Source organism: Malus domestica, chromosome 13 (genome assembly GCF_042453785.1).
Source record: "Malus domestica chromosome 13, GDT2T_hap1".
Classification (NCBI taxonomy): Eukaryota; Viridiplantae; Streptophyta; class Magnoliopsida; order Rosales; family Rosaceae; genus Malus; species Malus domestica.
Genome location: NC_091673.1, coordinates 22788988 through 22805192, shown reverse-complemented (window position 1 = coordinate 22805192; position 16205 = coordinate 22788988). Strand labels below are relative to the sequence as shown.

Below are 16205 nucleotides of genomic sequence, written 5' to 3'. Positions count from 1 at the left end.
GTGTATGTATTGGATGTAATCTAACTTATTGATCAATAAAATGTGATTAACTAAAGTATTGCCTCATATTTGTTATGAATTCTAATTCTAGATGACGAAGCAGGGAATGTGTGGTAATTGGTTCGTCACGAATTGTTTCTAACAGGTTTATGATTTTGACACATGTGACACAAATTGCGCCACATGTCAAAGGAATATGTGACGCTTTCAGTCTCACTTATTCTTAGCCAGAGCATTCTAGGATCAAATTGGGTGATGATAAATTCCTCACTTATACATTTGTTATATGACGAACTTATAGATCACTAACTTTTATGTTTTGTGACGCTTATTTTGTCACAGTTAAAATTATTAAGTGACGAATTTGGCGTCACAAATACTAAAAATATGTGGCGAATGTAAAATTCATCACATGAACTATAGGTGACGCTGTATAGGTGACGAACATAGTGACGCTGGATTTTCATCACATATAATCAAATGTGACGAATTTTCATGTTTACGTGACGAATGTATGTCGACACCTAAGCCATGTTTTCTTGTAGTGAATGAACAGAAAAGGCAATCCAACAGCTGCTGCCATCGCATGCTCCAATCCTAAGCTTCATTACGATTATATCTCAGAAGAGGAATCGGAAGAGGTATCATCCAATAAGGATGGTTCACCTCTCTCCAGTCGTGCCCTGGACATTTCAGCCGTTTGTCTCTGTCTTGCCCTGATTTGCTCGACTTCCTCGTGGCTTGGGTAGTCATGTTTCAGAGCCTCAGAACGCCTATAGAAACAAGCATAAGAGCGGCCATGACGGCAGACGTTACCCACAAAACCACAAGTCCTACACATTAGTATATAGCCCCTTCCAACTTCAGTTACGCCCAACGGGACACTTTTCAGGTAGGGACACAGATATTGGTGGTGGCCGTCCATAAGGCAAATTGCACAATGCTCATTCTGAGAATGGCATTTCTTAGACTCACGGTAACGTTTCTTCTTTGAAGTAGGAGTACCATCATCAAGTTGGAGTTTACTCATAGATTAATACTAGATATATTTACTCAGCTAATTAACAGGTCAAATTAAGGGAGCAGGGCACCCTTGTATGTTGGGTTTAACAGCAATTAAGCTGCAACATTTTTGGTTAATATGCAAAATTTACAAACCCTAAAACAGAAACCAAACGCATATATATACACCAAGACAAATCCGGATATCACCTCGGAGCTCCGCCGGTTGGGCTGGATTCTTCCCCCGCCCGGTTTCTGATCGCGCGAGCCAATTGGCCCTGCCTCCGCGCTTGGCTTCGTCTCTGGGTACCCGGATCATGTCTTCGTCGAGAGACTCAGAGAGATTGCATGAGTTTGGAGATTTACCTTTTAGGGTTACACTTTTGACAAAACAATGAAATTACCCTTATATACACCAACTTATTCCACGTCATTTGACCGTCTTGCTCTTCATAAAAATCAAGGATAATGTTAGGGACATCAAAATTTTAAATCAAAATCAAATTTGAAAAATTAAATGATGTGTTACCAAAAAAATAAACACGTTAATCAACGCTTAAGTAATAACATAATCATTAACAACCACATCATTTGGTTTAAAAAATTTAATCTCCCTATCATTATCCAAAAATAAAATATCAATAGTTTCTCCAGCTACTTAAGTGTGGGTTTAAAAAAAGGAAACTTAATATAAGTCCAATTTTTTTATCCAATAGTAGGAATAGTCAAATTTATTAAAATAAGTCCAATTATTTGAATTTAATTATTTAATTATCAATAATTATCTATTCAATAATAAGATTTATTATAAAAATCAAATTTCTTCCTAATTATCTCTTTGATTATTTCTTTTTATTTAATTTTTCTTGTTATTTCTTGTTCTTCCTCCCCACTTTAAACCTCATTTACAGATTTTATTTTTAATTTTTATAATCAACCTATATCACAGGTTAATTATTTTTATGTATTTATATGACAGATTCTTTTTTATAATCAGCGTGTCACAAATTAATGTGTTTTGCTTGTAGGTATATTATTTTTTTTCCTACTTTTTAGTTAGGTTTCATAACTCACTTACATGTATAATATACATTCATATATTTGCTGTTTGAGTTAAATAAGAATGTTTTGTAGATAATTTATGTTAGTATATTAGTTTTTTTTTGTTATAAGATATTAGTTAGATTTTTTGGAGTTGAAAAATGCTTGATAATAGAAGATTTTAATTGATTTTTAATATTTAAAAAAAAATATAAGATGAGTATAAAAGAAATAAAAACATATAATTAGATAACTAGACTCACTCCTTAAAATCATCTATATTTTTAGATCTAGATCTAAGCCCCTTAAAAAAAACGAAAACCCAAAATATTCGAATGGGACATCAAACTTAACTCGAACAAATGATAGTATGGTATTTTATTAATCAACACAAACAAATACAAGGGTGTCATTAGGTACATAGCTTCAGTAACCAATAAATTGATCTGGAGTGAATTTGCACAAATAGACAAATAAGAGTAAACCCCTAGTAGACTACCACAAGCACGAACACACAATCGCCAAGCGCACAAGTGCCACTAGTACAGAACTATCACAATAAACGATAGTCGCAACAAAGCAATATAGGTAGCCACAATGGTCATCGCTGAATAACGAGGCCACATCAAGTCATTGTTGTAGAGCGAGACCACATCAAGTCCATCATTGACAGACGAGACTACAAAACACATCGGACAAAGGTGAAGACTAATAAAGCCAAAAAAAATAGCGCCACCACAGTGCACATAAGGTGAGTGAAAAAAACTACACCACTCCGAGAAATGATCCGTTGGTCCGCTCATCATAAAAGAGGGACAAGGCACTCGGGCCAAGACCGCCTACAAATTCGCCAGAGTGAGGTACAAGCATGCACACATCAAACACCAAAAGGGCTAGCTGCAATAGGCAGTGGGGCGACCAGGTCCGAGCTGCACAAGCCTAGCCACCAGATTAAGCCGAGTCGCCTTATCTGAGTGCACACGTCAATGCAGCCATAGAAACCAGGCGAGGAAGGTGACACCAACCTGTAAAAGAGTTGACGAAGGTGGATCCAACCTACCTACAACCCGAATCCACGCCACATCAAGAAAAGCCAACGCCGAATCAAAAAAATCTTGAAAAGGCATGGCCCGGATCAGGGCACAAGGCATAATCTGAGGAATGCTGCATACAAAATGGTGGGAGAGAAGCACGAGAATGGAGAAGAGGTAGGTGAAAGACGACGTGATTTCGGGGGGAAAAAAGGTTATGTATGGCGAGGGGGGAGAAGGCTGGGATGGGGAAGATGGGGGAAGAGGAAGAGAGAAAAGGCTAGGAGGGAAGCTGCCATCGACCCCCAGCCATAGCCAGAGGTTGGCTGCGATAAAGGTAGCTGGCTAAGGTTTTGTTGAAGGAGAGAGAGAGAGAGAGAGAGAGAGAAAAAAAAAAGGTCTTTCATTCTCCTCTTCATTCCTATCTTTCTCCTCTCTCTCTCCTCTCTCTCTGTCTGGGGAACTCACTTGCCAATTTCTTTGAAAAATCACAGCTTTACGGTGCTTCATTGTCTCATTGACCATGGTGGAGACTTTGCCACTAGAGCGGTTCTATTCGTCGAGGTAAGTTCTCTCGTTATCCTTAACTGTTCAACGTTAAGATTTGTTCTCCTTTGCAAGTTCATTGGATTTGGCCAAGTGAGTTTTGTTTAATTCTGCGAGTTCCTCATTAATTTGTCAGAAATATGAGGCAGAAGATTGATTTGGGGAAGAATTTCACTCACTCACTCATGCCTCACCTAGTCACCCCCGCATGCGACCCTTTTCTAGCTGCTGCAGATTGATGCTGTTTTTTAATCTTAGCTTGAATCTTTGTGTTTTGAGTTGAATTTTATGATTATTATTGAAATTATGAATTTAGATGCCATTTTGTATGTGTACATTTCACTTTCGATGAGCTATCTGATGGCATTTTGTATGAATTCAGATGACATTCTGTTTAGTTGCAATGATGAATGTAAAGGTTTAGTTCTTGGTTTTCGGGATGAACTGGGCCTTCGTGTTCGATACGATTCACTGTGGTTTTGGGTTTAATTCTTGATTTATTGAAAAACAATATTCAAGTAAAATGAAAAACCAAATGAAAAAAACCCAACCGAATCAAGTTGAACCGAAAAAATTAAACCAAAATTAAATTGATTTGAACTTAAAATTAAAAAAATATCAAATCGGACCGAACCAAACAACAATTTCGGTTCAGTTTAAGGGTGTTTCTAAATATATTGAACATGATGTTCACATTTTCACATATACATAATCTATGAAGCTTTGAATTTGCAATCAGATCAATTTTAGTCCAATAAAACTTTAAATTCGCTTCAGTTTAAGGGTGTTTCTAAATATATTGAACAAGATGTTCGAATTTTCACTAATACATAATCTATGGAGCTTTGAATTTGCAATCAGATCGGTTTTAGTCAAATAAAACTTTAAATTCGCTTCACTAGAAAGTATTCTTTTGAGATTTAGCGCTCATAGATGATGTCATGATAAAAATATAAACGTGTGCCCTTCAATTTAAACAAATCTAATAAAGAAATTGACGTCTACTTAAGAGGGATGAGTAAAACCCCATTCAACTATTTTTGCCTTTTGAGTGCAGCGTCAATGAATTGTGTAGTAGTAGAATTGATTTAGATGCTCGAGGTGAAGACAATGACCATGAAAGAGAAAGGAAAGGGAGGAGGAAACTTGAAACCAGACGAGTCGTAAAACCCAGAGGAGTTTCACGTTGCTAGGTATACGGTTTTTCTAATCATTGTTTTTTTTAATTTTTTTATTTTATAATTATTGGTATTTTAAATTGTTTTTAATTGAATAAAAATTATGATTAAATTTTTTTTTTAAGAAAAAGTTATGATATTCATTGGTAATGAAAGTAATACATTAACATGTGCTTTGATAAAAACCTTGCTGAGATTTCAATCTAGCGAAAAGAAAAACAACATCTCCCACCTAACAATTACTCAGTAGTACTATCCTCATCAAGAAAATAAAAAATTACATTAGGAGGTTCATCAAACCAAATTACAGAATTGTCAAAGTTCAAACTCAACCTTGCAAGTCTATGGGCTATTACTTTAGTCTAAAGTATGGAATCTAATTGCATTGTTCTAATGAACAGTGTTTTGGGGTGAATTTCAACTTATTTACCATTTTGCCATTGGCTTTCTATGCCCCTGCTGTTGGCTCTCTCTACCCCAGTGCCGCTCACCCCACTCTTCTCCATCATCTCTCATTTATTTCCTCTTCTCTAAAAAAAAAAAAAACAAAAAAAACCCTAGCCGCTCAATTTCCCTCAACCATAGCCGTCCCTCATCCAATTTCTCTCAACCATGGCCTCCATTTTTAGGCCTTGATAGAGCCTAAATCTCAGTGCCCTATGTTAGGTTGACATAATACGTATATTTTGCATCTCTTTTACCTATTAATTTAGTCGTGTTTTGATATAAGATAGTTGGATTTGATGTGTTTTGTGTGAATTTTGTAGAAATTATATTTCGGAGAAAAATGGATTTTTGAGAAGAATTACAAGGAAAGCACGAAAGAAGAACGAAGTGAGGTGCTACTGTGTGAGATTTGTGCAAGTACAAAATTGCCTAACTTGTGTAAATTGGAAAGCCCAGAGTTCTAATCTAAATTTTGGGCCAGTGCGCATTTAATTTCCCAATCCAAATTGGTATTGCTCTCCTTTTCCAAATGGGATTAGGGTGAATTCCTGACGGCTGGAGCTTCGGGACAAAAAGGGAAGAGAAAGGAAGAATATAAAAGGCACAACATAAATTGAAAGGGGCCTATTCATCGTCTCGCGCACACATACAGGCTACCATTTTTACAACTCCACAGAGGCTCCAAGACTTCCCAGCGCATGCACACACTCAAATACAAAGTTGGAGCTCAAGATTTATTCCATGTCATTGAATTCATCCATGTTTGTCAGCAGTTTAATCATGAACTGAGTCATTTTGCTAGGACTAGGGTGTACTCCTATCATGAACATATAATTCTCGTTATTTTTATATTAATCTTAGTTATTTTCATGTTGAGTAATTGTTATTGTGCTTCGTTTTTATCAAATAACTGACCATTATTTGTGTGAATAACTAAATTGTGACTGACAGGTTGAGTTTAGTAGATTGCTTCTCATAACAATTACCATGAATTACATAATCAAGTAGACATACTGATTATAATTTGTGTAGTATCGTACAATTACCCATTGAGCGTAAAGGGTTTCGGTTATCTATATTTGTGGCTAGACATAGCATGGGTCGATAGTTAGAAACATGGTTAGTATATTCTGAAAGGAAATATTGACGAATCAAGGGATAATTGCTAGCAACATGGGAATAATTTGATGTTAATATGAATAACGAGATTAGATGGGACTGAGAATGAGCAACTTGATGTCCTAGTGCTTCTATACATAAATCTTTTATAATTCATTCACGTTTACTTCGTGTTCGATCAATTGTTATTTTTACTTTTGTTTTATTTCTTTGCATGTTTGAATTTGTGATCATAATCCTTCTTTTATTTAATTTTAGTTTGAAGTCAATCGCAATAGTAAATTTAGGTTAATCCGATCCTTGTTAGAACGACACTTTACTTATAATTATATTACTTGGACGATATTGTACACTTGCAATTATCAACAACACCCTATTTCAACCTGCAAGGAGCAATAAAAATGGTTATGGAAGAAGATGAAGTAGAAGCAGAGCTCCTGCAATGTTTTGTATTAATATTTTTTTTATCAAATTAACCACTGGACAAAGCCATTACACATAGGACTATTTATAATACTCACAACCCCACTACCAACTAGTAGAATTTAACAACTATGAATTAGAGTATTTATTAAATATAACAAAATATTAGCGCATAATTTAAAAAACATCAGTTTTTATAAAAACTTTCAAATATATTCAAAATCTCACTTAAATAGACACAAATACCCTTAATATATTCTCTCGATTCACTACCGTCAATGATAATCTTCAAAACAAAATCCAAACATGAACAACGCCCTTAATAATGCAAAGGCGTGGAAAATTATGAAAAAGATGTAATTGATCCTCAGTTGCACCTTGACACAAAGCACATATTTTATCAATATTTTTAACAAACTTACCTATTATGCTCCAGGTATGTAAACGACCTTGAATAAAAAGCCAGGCAAAAATTTTAACTTTCGTAGGAATTGAGAGTTTCCACATTTTCCTTAATAGACTAAAACGAGCACCAGATTGATTATTCTTATTTTGAAGCCAAGTGGCTGATTTCACTGTAAACTTACCATTCTTGGAGGGCCCCCAGATTAATTTATCCTTGGTTGGGTTCATAGGAAGCGAGATTAAGCAAATTTTCTTGCAAATATCAATATTTAGTAAAGAATTTAATTTAGTGCGATCCCAGCGCAAATTATCAATAACATCACACACCTTGAGGTTCCAGTCAATATTAATGCAGTTGTTCTCCCCAATGAGCTGGAAAAGCAGGAAAGGAAAAACCCAATTATGCGTCCAGAAGAAAATATCTTCCCCGTTTTCCACAATCCATCTCATACGTTCAATTAGGATATGCCTAATGGCCAGAATACTTTTCCAAGCCATAGAGTGATGTTGCCTCATTTTAGCAGTTAAAAACTCATCATTCCGTAGGTATTTGCTATTAGCTATATTCGCCCACCAATTGCTTTCATTAGTGATAATTTTCCAACCTAATTTCGCTAGGCAAGCGTTGTTAAAGTCGTTAATACGTTTAATCCCCAAACCACCCTGATCTTTTGGGGTACACACTTTTTCCCAGGCTATAGGTTTAAGTTTGGTTTGTCTTCCCCAGAAAAAATCCCTACATTTCTTATTAATTTTGGATGTTACTCTATAAACAGGACATTATGTGGTTTGGCATACCAGTAAGATTGAAATTAATAAGCATCCAACGACCAGCCTTAGAAATGGTATGTGTTCGGGCAAGAAATCTGGCTGAACAAGGTCCCTGGCTCGAGCACATAGCTCCCTGAGAAGTTGCCACTTTGGTTGATTGTCGGGCTCCAGCTTGTCGAGATGCTGCAAGAGGAGGACAAAGTTAGTTATGAAAGGTACCTTTGTGGGGCCTTAGGTGTAGGCCTTGAGGCTCGCAATCAAAACTAACTAAGTGCTAAGGCGTGCCACTACCATCTTTGTATGAGTATCTGGGCTTGGTGCTGGGCTTCAGGCAAAATCTCCTTTATTTGAGCTATTTTGGGCTTTTCTTCCCTCGAAGTCTCAAGTTAAATATTAACCCAAACAATGCCCCATTTAATCGTTGTTAAGCCTGCAAACCGAGGCGCTAATAATGATTGAGTAGGAGTCTCCTAGTAACCACCGTCGCACGCTTTTACTTGGGACTTGCACCATTGATGCAGCCGTTGCTTTTCGGAGACCTTTGAACTAATCCATGAATTCCAACCGTCACTTGATCCTTCGCTATAAAACTCCCTTCAATTCCACTCTTTGGCTAAATACTTTAATCGATTGGAACTCTCATAACTCTCCAAGAATCCCTTAAAGTCTTCAGTCGGTTTCCAGATCCTTCTAATTCCAACTTTCTTCCTATCTTCTTCTCAAAGGTACCCAAAGTTGCATGAATCCAATTTTCCTTTGAGACTGGTGAAATGATTTCCACCATGCATGGTCTTCAGGTAGGTCTTTATATTGGGCCCTCCTTTAAAGAGGGAGTGCATCCCTTGGAACCTACATGGACTTCTTAGATCTCAATTGATGTTCGAGATAGCATGCCTAAGGATAAATAAGTTCTTATAATATCTTCAGAAAGGTGCAGTATTCCCTGCTTCCGTTTCAGAACTTCTATGGCATTGAGGAGTAACCGAGCAGCCTTAATCGCATCGCTAGATTCCACTTGTGTTGATATTCACAAGCCCAGACTTCCCCACAGATGCTGCTTTCTTGATCACTTCATCATCATAGGTGTATGCTTTAGGATCAGTTACCACGACTTTCTTGGTTGGGCCCTTGGGCAAAGGCGCAGAAGATTCAAAGGAATTGAGACAGCAAATGGAAGTTGGATATGCTAAAATCTATTTAGCCAATAGTAACAATGTTTAGGTAGAGTCGGGCAATATCCAACTTGGGCTATATCAAGGTCTTCAATTCCTTGACACATAGCCTGAAGGTATTCTTCATTGTGTAGCCTAAATTGATTTTGAATTATGACCGAACTCATATTAATTTCCATGGGGATCAAATCATCTTGCCCAAAAGTCAAAGCATAAGGAGGAGTTCCAGTTGCTGCCTTTTTAGAAGTCCTATATGCCCACAAAGTATCTCCTAACTTCTCATGCCATTTCTCTGGATTCCCGGCCACCATTCTTTTAATAATGTTTACCAAGATCCTGTTGCTGGCTTCTACTTGACCATTTGACTGGGGGTAGTAAGGGCTAGACTAAACCATCTTTATCTTGAACTTACTGGCAAACTCTTCTACCTCTTTTGAAATAAAAGATGGCCCGCGATCTGTGACAATTGTCTCGAGCACCCCAATCTATGTAAGATCTTGGTTTCAATGAATTTCTTGACTGCAGTTGAAGTGATAGTCTTTACTGGTGAAGCTTCTACCCACTTGGTGAAGTATTCCGTTGCCATAATTATGAAGTCCATTGCCCATCCTCTGAAGGGCCAAGGCTTGACCATGGGGTTTAAAGGTACTGAAGGCACATGTTGGAGTGGTCTGTGTCTTTGGCATTCTTCACACCCTCGGGCATAAGCTTTGCAATCCTTCTCCATCTCGGGCTAGAAGTAACCGTATCTCCTAAGTAGCCACCTCATCTTGGTTCCCCCCTGATGTGCTCCATAGATCCCTTTATGCACCTTAGCCATTATCCTCATTGATTCTTCTTGGCCCAAGCATTTTAACATCAGTCCATCTAGAGTCTTCCTTAGTAGATTCTCTCCCTATAAAACGTACTTAGTTGCTTGCTATTTATTCTTCTTACTTATGGGGAAGGATGAATCTTTTAAATATCGAAGAACAGGTGTCCTCCAATCTTCAGTCTCCATCTCTTCAGCCATTACATCTAGGCTGAATCCCATTTCCAAGATGGAAGTGAGATTTCTTCTCTGGACCTCTATGTCTTCTTCAAACTTCTTCTCCTAAATCTGTACTTCAGAGGCCAATTGCGCCATCTCGTTGGCAATTGCATTTGCCTATCTAGAGATGTAGCTGGCTGATATTTCAGTGCCCCAATAGCTTAACAATTGAATGACCGTTAAGTAATAACCGGCCATGGTAATGTGTTTGCACTTGTACTCTGTATTCAACTGATTGATCACCAACTCTGAATCACTGAATACCTTAACTTCGGTTGCCCTTAACTCTATCAAGATATCTAGGCCAATTATCAAGGCCTCATATTCTGCCCGATTGTTGGTAGTTTCTTGATAATCTAGGATGAAGGAATAACAATGGTGAGTACCTCTAGGATCGATGATGGCAATCCCAGCTCCAACAACATTTTGGGTACAAGAACCATCAAAATACAGCCTCCATGGAGTAATCCAAATGATGGATATTCTCCTTACCTTCTGTTGAATCCATTCTTCTCTACCCGAGATGGCTTTGCTTGGTGGGATCCAAAGGTTAGCTACCTTCAGAGTTCCAGGGATGTTGATAGGCTTATATCCTATTTCTTGATGTTCGGCCAAGAAATCCGTTATTGCCTGCCCCTTTACCGCATTTTGTGGTACATACTGAAAACTGAATTCTGATAATGCAAGTATCCATTTTCCAATTCTTCCTGTCAACATTGGTTTTGACAACATATATTTGATCACATCGGTTTTGGCAATGATGTGAATGTGGCAAGGCAACATGTAATGCCTTAACTTGCAAGCAATAATGTATAAAGCCAAACATAATTTTTCCATCGGAGTGTATCTTGTTTCTACCTCAGTAAGGATTCTACTGAGGTAATATATAGCTTGTTCCTTCCCTCCTTTATTGTTTTGGGCTAGCAAGCTTCCAATTGACCCTCTAAGGCAGAGATATAAAGTTTCAGTGGCTTCCCTATTTGAGGTGGCATGAGCACTGGTGGAGAGGCTAAGTAAGCCTTTATGCTATCGAAAGCCTCTTAGTATGGTTGGCCCCATTCAAACTCTTCTTTGTCTTTTAGTCTCAGCAGAGGAGTTAGCGGTTGAATCTTGCCCGCCAAATTAGCAATGAATCTCCTTAAAAAGTTGACTTTTCCCAACAGCCTTTGTAGTTGTACCTTATTAGTAGGGGGAGGTGATTCCATTATTGCCCGAGCTTTGTTTTTGTTAACCTCCACTCCTCTTTGATGATTGAGGAATCCCAAAAAGTCGCTCGATCTTACTCCAAAAACACACTTCTTTGGATTCATTTTTAGCTTATGGATCATCATTCTTGTTAAGGCTTGTCTGAGGTCCATCAAATGCTGCTATTCAGTTTTGGATTTTACCACAATATCATCAATATACACACACTTCCATGCTATGGCCGATTAAGTCATGAAAAATGGCGTTCATTGCTCTTTGATAAGTTGCACAACATTTTTGAGCCCAAATGGCATTACCAAATACTCATATGCTCCGACATGGCCCGGGCACCTAAAAGCTGTTTTATGTATATCTTTTTTAGCCATTTTTATCTGATTATATCTAGCATTCCCGTCCATAAAATATAGAACTTTGTGTTTGGCCACTACATCTATGGATAGGTCAGCCATGGGCATGGAGTATTCGTCTTTAGGCGTGGCTCCATTAATGTTTCTATAGTCAACACAACATCTAGCTGCTTTAGTTATAACTTTTAAAACAGGTACAATGTTGGCTAACCACTCAACATATTTGGCAGGCCTAATAAATCCAGCCTTCAACAGCCCTTCGATCTATTCTTTAACATTTTCTTCAATTTCTTTTGACATCCTCCGTGGTGCTTGCCTGATGGGTTTAAACCCCTCCTTAATAGGCATCCTGTGTTCTACCAAGGTTGGATCTAAACTTGGCATCTCGGTGTAATGCCAAGCAAAACAATCTTTAAATTTATGCAAAATGTCGACAGTCCTTGCCCGATCCTCGATTTCCAACAAACCATTGATTTTTTTAGGTCTTGGTTCATCCTCAGTTCCCAAATCAATGGTCTCCAAGGGGTCTTGTACTTCTAGGGCTGGTTTGTCAGGTTCTGCACACAAAAACTCAACCAGCTCAGGATTCTCGGGCAAATCCTCTGGTCCATCCAAGTCATATATACACTCAGCCATTTGGATGGCTATTTCTAACTATTCTCCAAAAGATTCTTTTTTATTCACTTGGCTGCTTGAAGCCTTTCCGCTCAACTCTTATTCTTCCTTGGCTGAGTTCTCATTTTCTTGTTTGTTATCTCTCTCATACACCAACAGTCTTTTTATTAAGGACCTGACTGCAACCACTTGGTCATTCATTCTCTATTTCGACATTAATGGTGTCAGGGAGTTGGGATGATGTAGGGTTTGTCCCATTCTTCTCTTGTAAGAGATAACCCTTGCTCTATAAGCTTTTGGGCTGTCACCTTAGTCAGGCGGCTGTTCTTATCAGCTCATGAACATTGAAGAATCCCAACACTGGGATCGTAGAAGTTGTCTTCTGTGATGTTAGCTGTAAGGAAGAATGGTCGTGATTTGGCCTCCACCATTTCCTAGAACCTAGGTATTTTTTCCCCTTCTTCATGGTAAACAGCCACTTGTTGGTGTAAGGTAGATGGCATAGAAAGACTCTAATGAATCCAATCTCTGCCCAGTAAAGCCTCATAAGTGGAAGTACTGTTTACAACAAAAAAGGCCAGCATGATTTGTTTTGAACCCAAATCGACCTCTAATGGTAGTATCCCACAAGTCCTGGTGATAGCTCCCGAGAAACTAGAAACTATAAGATCTGTGGGGATAAGGTCATCTTCACTCCTGCACATTCTCTCCATCTGTTTGTATGGTAACACATTGACCGCGGCCCCTCCATCAGCCAATACCCTCTTCAAAGGTGCACCTTCCAGGTGAGCAATTACATATATGGGTTTGAGATGGTTGGCCAGGGTCAAACTCGGGCGAACAAATACCATTTTGTCTGAATATATTATCTCAGGCTTCTTCCCTGTTTGTTCGGGCAAGCCTGTCTTGTTGGGCTCTCCTTGTCCTGCTTCTTCGACACTAATATGCGCCATCATAGGTTCTGTCGTCAAGTAATCACCTTCCATCGTGGGAGGTTGATCATGCCTGGCGTGAAACATGGCTAATAATACATATGTCATGTTTACGTGAAAGTTGCTGGGTCCAAGTATATCTTTCCCTTTGCCCCCAATATGGTTCATAAACTCATCCAACCAAGCTTGTGCTTCTTTGGGCAACATTAGCTCAGGAAACCCTTCTTCCAGGGTTATGCCAAAGTTTGGCATCTGTTCTAGAACCTCACAAATGGTATCTACCAACAATGGTGCGAGCAACCCTCTCTCGGGTGAGATGGTTCCAAAGCATATTGGTTTTGGGCTCCATCTTGAGGTAGGTATCATCACCATATCTTTTTGAGCTCTCCTCAAGATTCTGTATTTCCCAGGATGGGGACTCGGCGGCACATGGTCTCTCTGCCCTTCGTTTTTGCTATTTGCCCTCTTCACCTCCTTCTTACTCCTCCAATGAGGTTGATTTTCTCCCTCATAAGGTACAGTTTTAAACTTTACATTCTTCGAGGTCTCTGAAGTAGTGGGAACTTTCAATGAGTTTATATGGGCTTTATGCTGCCTTTGGACCCTTCTGATCATAGAGGCTCTCATCTCTTTAACAGGTCTTTCATCTCTTCCGATTATGTACCATTTCCGCCCTAGTCGGGCAAGGTTCTTCTTTGTGATCGGGTTCACCGTCATTCCTTTCATTCTAAAATCTTCACCGACATAACCTGGCTGGGATGGCCTCGTATCCACCCACCTTGGCATCTTGGCCTCATTGTCTTCCACTTCATCTGAAGCTTCATAGTTTCTGAATACTTCTAATAAGTTTTTAGGCTGAGAATCTCCTCCCAACCTCTGGAAAACATTCCTAGAGGTTTCCTTCTCAGCTGCCCGCATGATGTTCATGCGGTTTTCATGTTCTTCCTCTTTTCTTCTCTTAATTAATTCCTGATCAATGACGGCTCATGCTGCTGGTACCTCTAGCTCGCATTCACATTGACATTTGCTACATAGCACTACTCCTTTGATTATGGCGGCCTTAGGCTTCTCGGGCAGCTTAATAGCTCCCTCTGTTGGTCTATCAATTGGCCTCATTTCTGCCTTTACTTCCCACGTGGCCTTTCCTTTTCCCTTCTCTGCCCATGTTAGGTTGATCATGTTTACTGGGGCATGTAGAAAAGGGTCTATATTAGCCTATGGTTATTTCAATAACTGTTTTTCTTCTGACTCGCACTATCCCCTGTTATCCAACAAAAATAACAAGGGGTCGGGCAACTTTGGTTCCAGAATTTCTTTCAACACTGGCTGACTAGCTCTAGATTCTTCCTTGTTCTTTCCTTTATCCCTCTTTTCCTCAAGTAAAGAAAACAGAGGAATAACTGGCTCCTCCACAGGGCTGGCTTCTCTTATTATTTCTATAACATTATCATTTCCTAGGGTAGAGTATTCCAGATCTAACCTTCTTTGCAGATTTCCTATTAAGGAATAAAGTCTGCTGATTTCCTCTCTTGTCTTTAGAGAGTTTCTCTCCATGCTTTTCAAGACAGTTATCATGGTAGCCTTCAGGTCTTCATTTATGACCTTCTATCCTGATTTCTCGGAAGGAGTCGGGCTTTCCGTCAAGACAGGTCCTTGCAAATCTTCGGGGAGATTTGTCATGCTAGATCTCGGTATATAGTAGGGGTGGTTTTTGTTTTGCTCCCCTTCTGAAAGTTTGTTCTTTCCTTTGTCTTCTTGGCATACAAGATTTGTGATCCCACCGGGCGTGCCAAAACTATGTTCGGGCTAGAAATCTGGTTGAACAAGGTCCCTGGCTCGAGCACACAGTTCCTCGAGAAGTTGGCACTTTGGTTGATTGTCGAGCTCCGGCTTGCCGAGATGTTGCAAGAGGAGGACAAAGTTAGTTCTGAAATGTGCCTTTGTGGGGCCTTAGGTGTAGGTCTTGAGGCTCGCAATCAAAACTAACTAAGTGCTAAGGTGTGCCATTGCCATCTGTGTATGGCAGATGTAGAACAAGTGTATTTAAGCCGATTACTTGCGCCCCAAGTTACTCTGACTTCTTGTTATCAAAGGATTGTCGTAGATGGGTTAAGTCTACATTAAGTTCTTTTCTATGCCTTGAGATTAAGGACTTTTAGTTCTTTATCTTGTATATGTTTAAAGGGGGGAGATCCAGATTTGATCAAGTCATCCGTTTTAATTCACTTTTAATCTTCTTATGACAATAAAACTACTAAGTGAACCAGATCTGAGAACTGATGGAACTTTGGATCATCAAAAGACTGAAAATAACTTGAATATATACTAGGGAATACATTATAACACCAGATCTATTAATTGAAAGATCAAACAATGAGAGTCGGGCAAGATTTCACCTTGTCAGGCAAGGTTAAACGTCTTGCAATCTCTTCTTTGTTGTAGTTCTAAAAGGCTAGTTACTAAAAGAAGGATGAGTGGTAAATGAGTTTACACAAGAGAATTGATACTACAACAGTTGGAGAAGGTAGCAGAGCTTTTACATAGACAAAAAGATGTATTTCTAAAGGAAGTCTAAGGCTAAAAGGGTGCAGAATCTGGACAAAGCACAACTTTCTGGATATTTGCTTGACTGAGAGGCAAGTTGTATGTTTGTTTGTTTGATTGGTTGAGTGTCCTTGTCTTTTGGGCCCTTTTCCCCTCTTTATAGGCGAATTAGCCCGACTACACCATTTTTTCTCTTGTCCGAAAGCAACTGAAGAGTAGTGAGTCATTAGCATTTTTACATGTTCTGCCATTCGAAAAAGTGCTTTTGGGCCGAGAGTTGGTTGATTTCCATTGGTTGTCACTTCCCTTGTAAGCACCTAACCTTTGCATTTAATGGGGAGCCGTCATATTGTCTAAAGATGAGTATTTGGGTTTGGTGCTGGGCTTCTGGCAAAA

The 16205-nt window shown here is 38.9% G+C and overlaps 1 protein-coding gene across 1 annotated transcript; it reads right to left on the bottom strand.

Annotated features, from left to right (window-relative positions):
- Positions 1-10282: 10282 nt before the first annotated feature.
- LOC139190870 (uncharacterized) lies at positions 10283-10882 on the bottom strand. The gene has a single exon (XM_070811362.1). It carries the CDS (start codon positions 10880-10882, stop codon positions 10283-10285), a length of 600 nt encoding a protein of 199 aa, XP_070667463.1.
- Positions 10883-16205: the final 5323 nt, after the last annotated feature.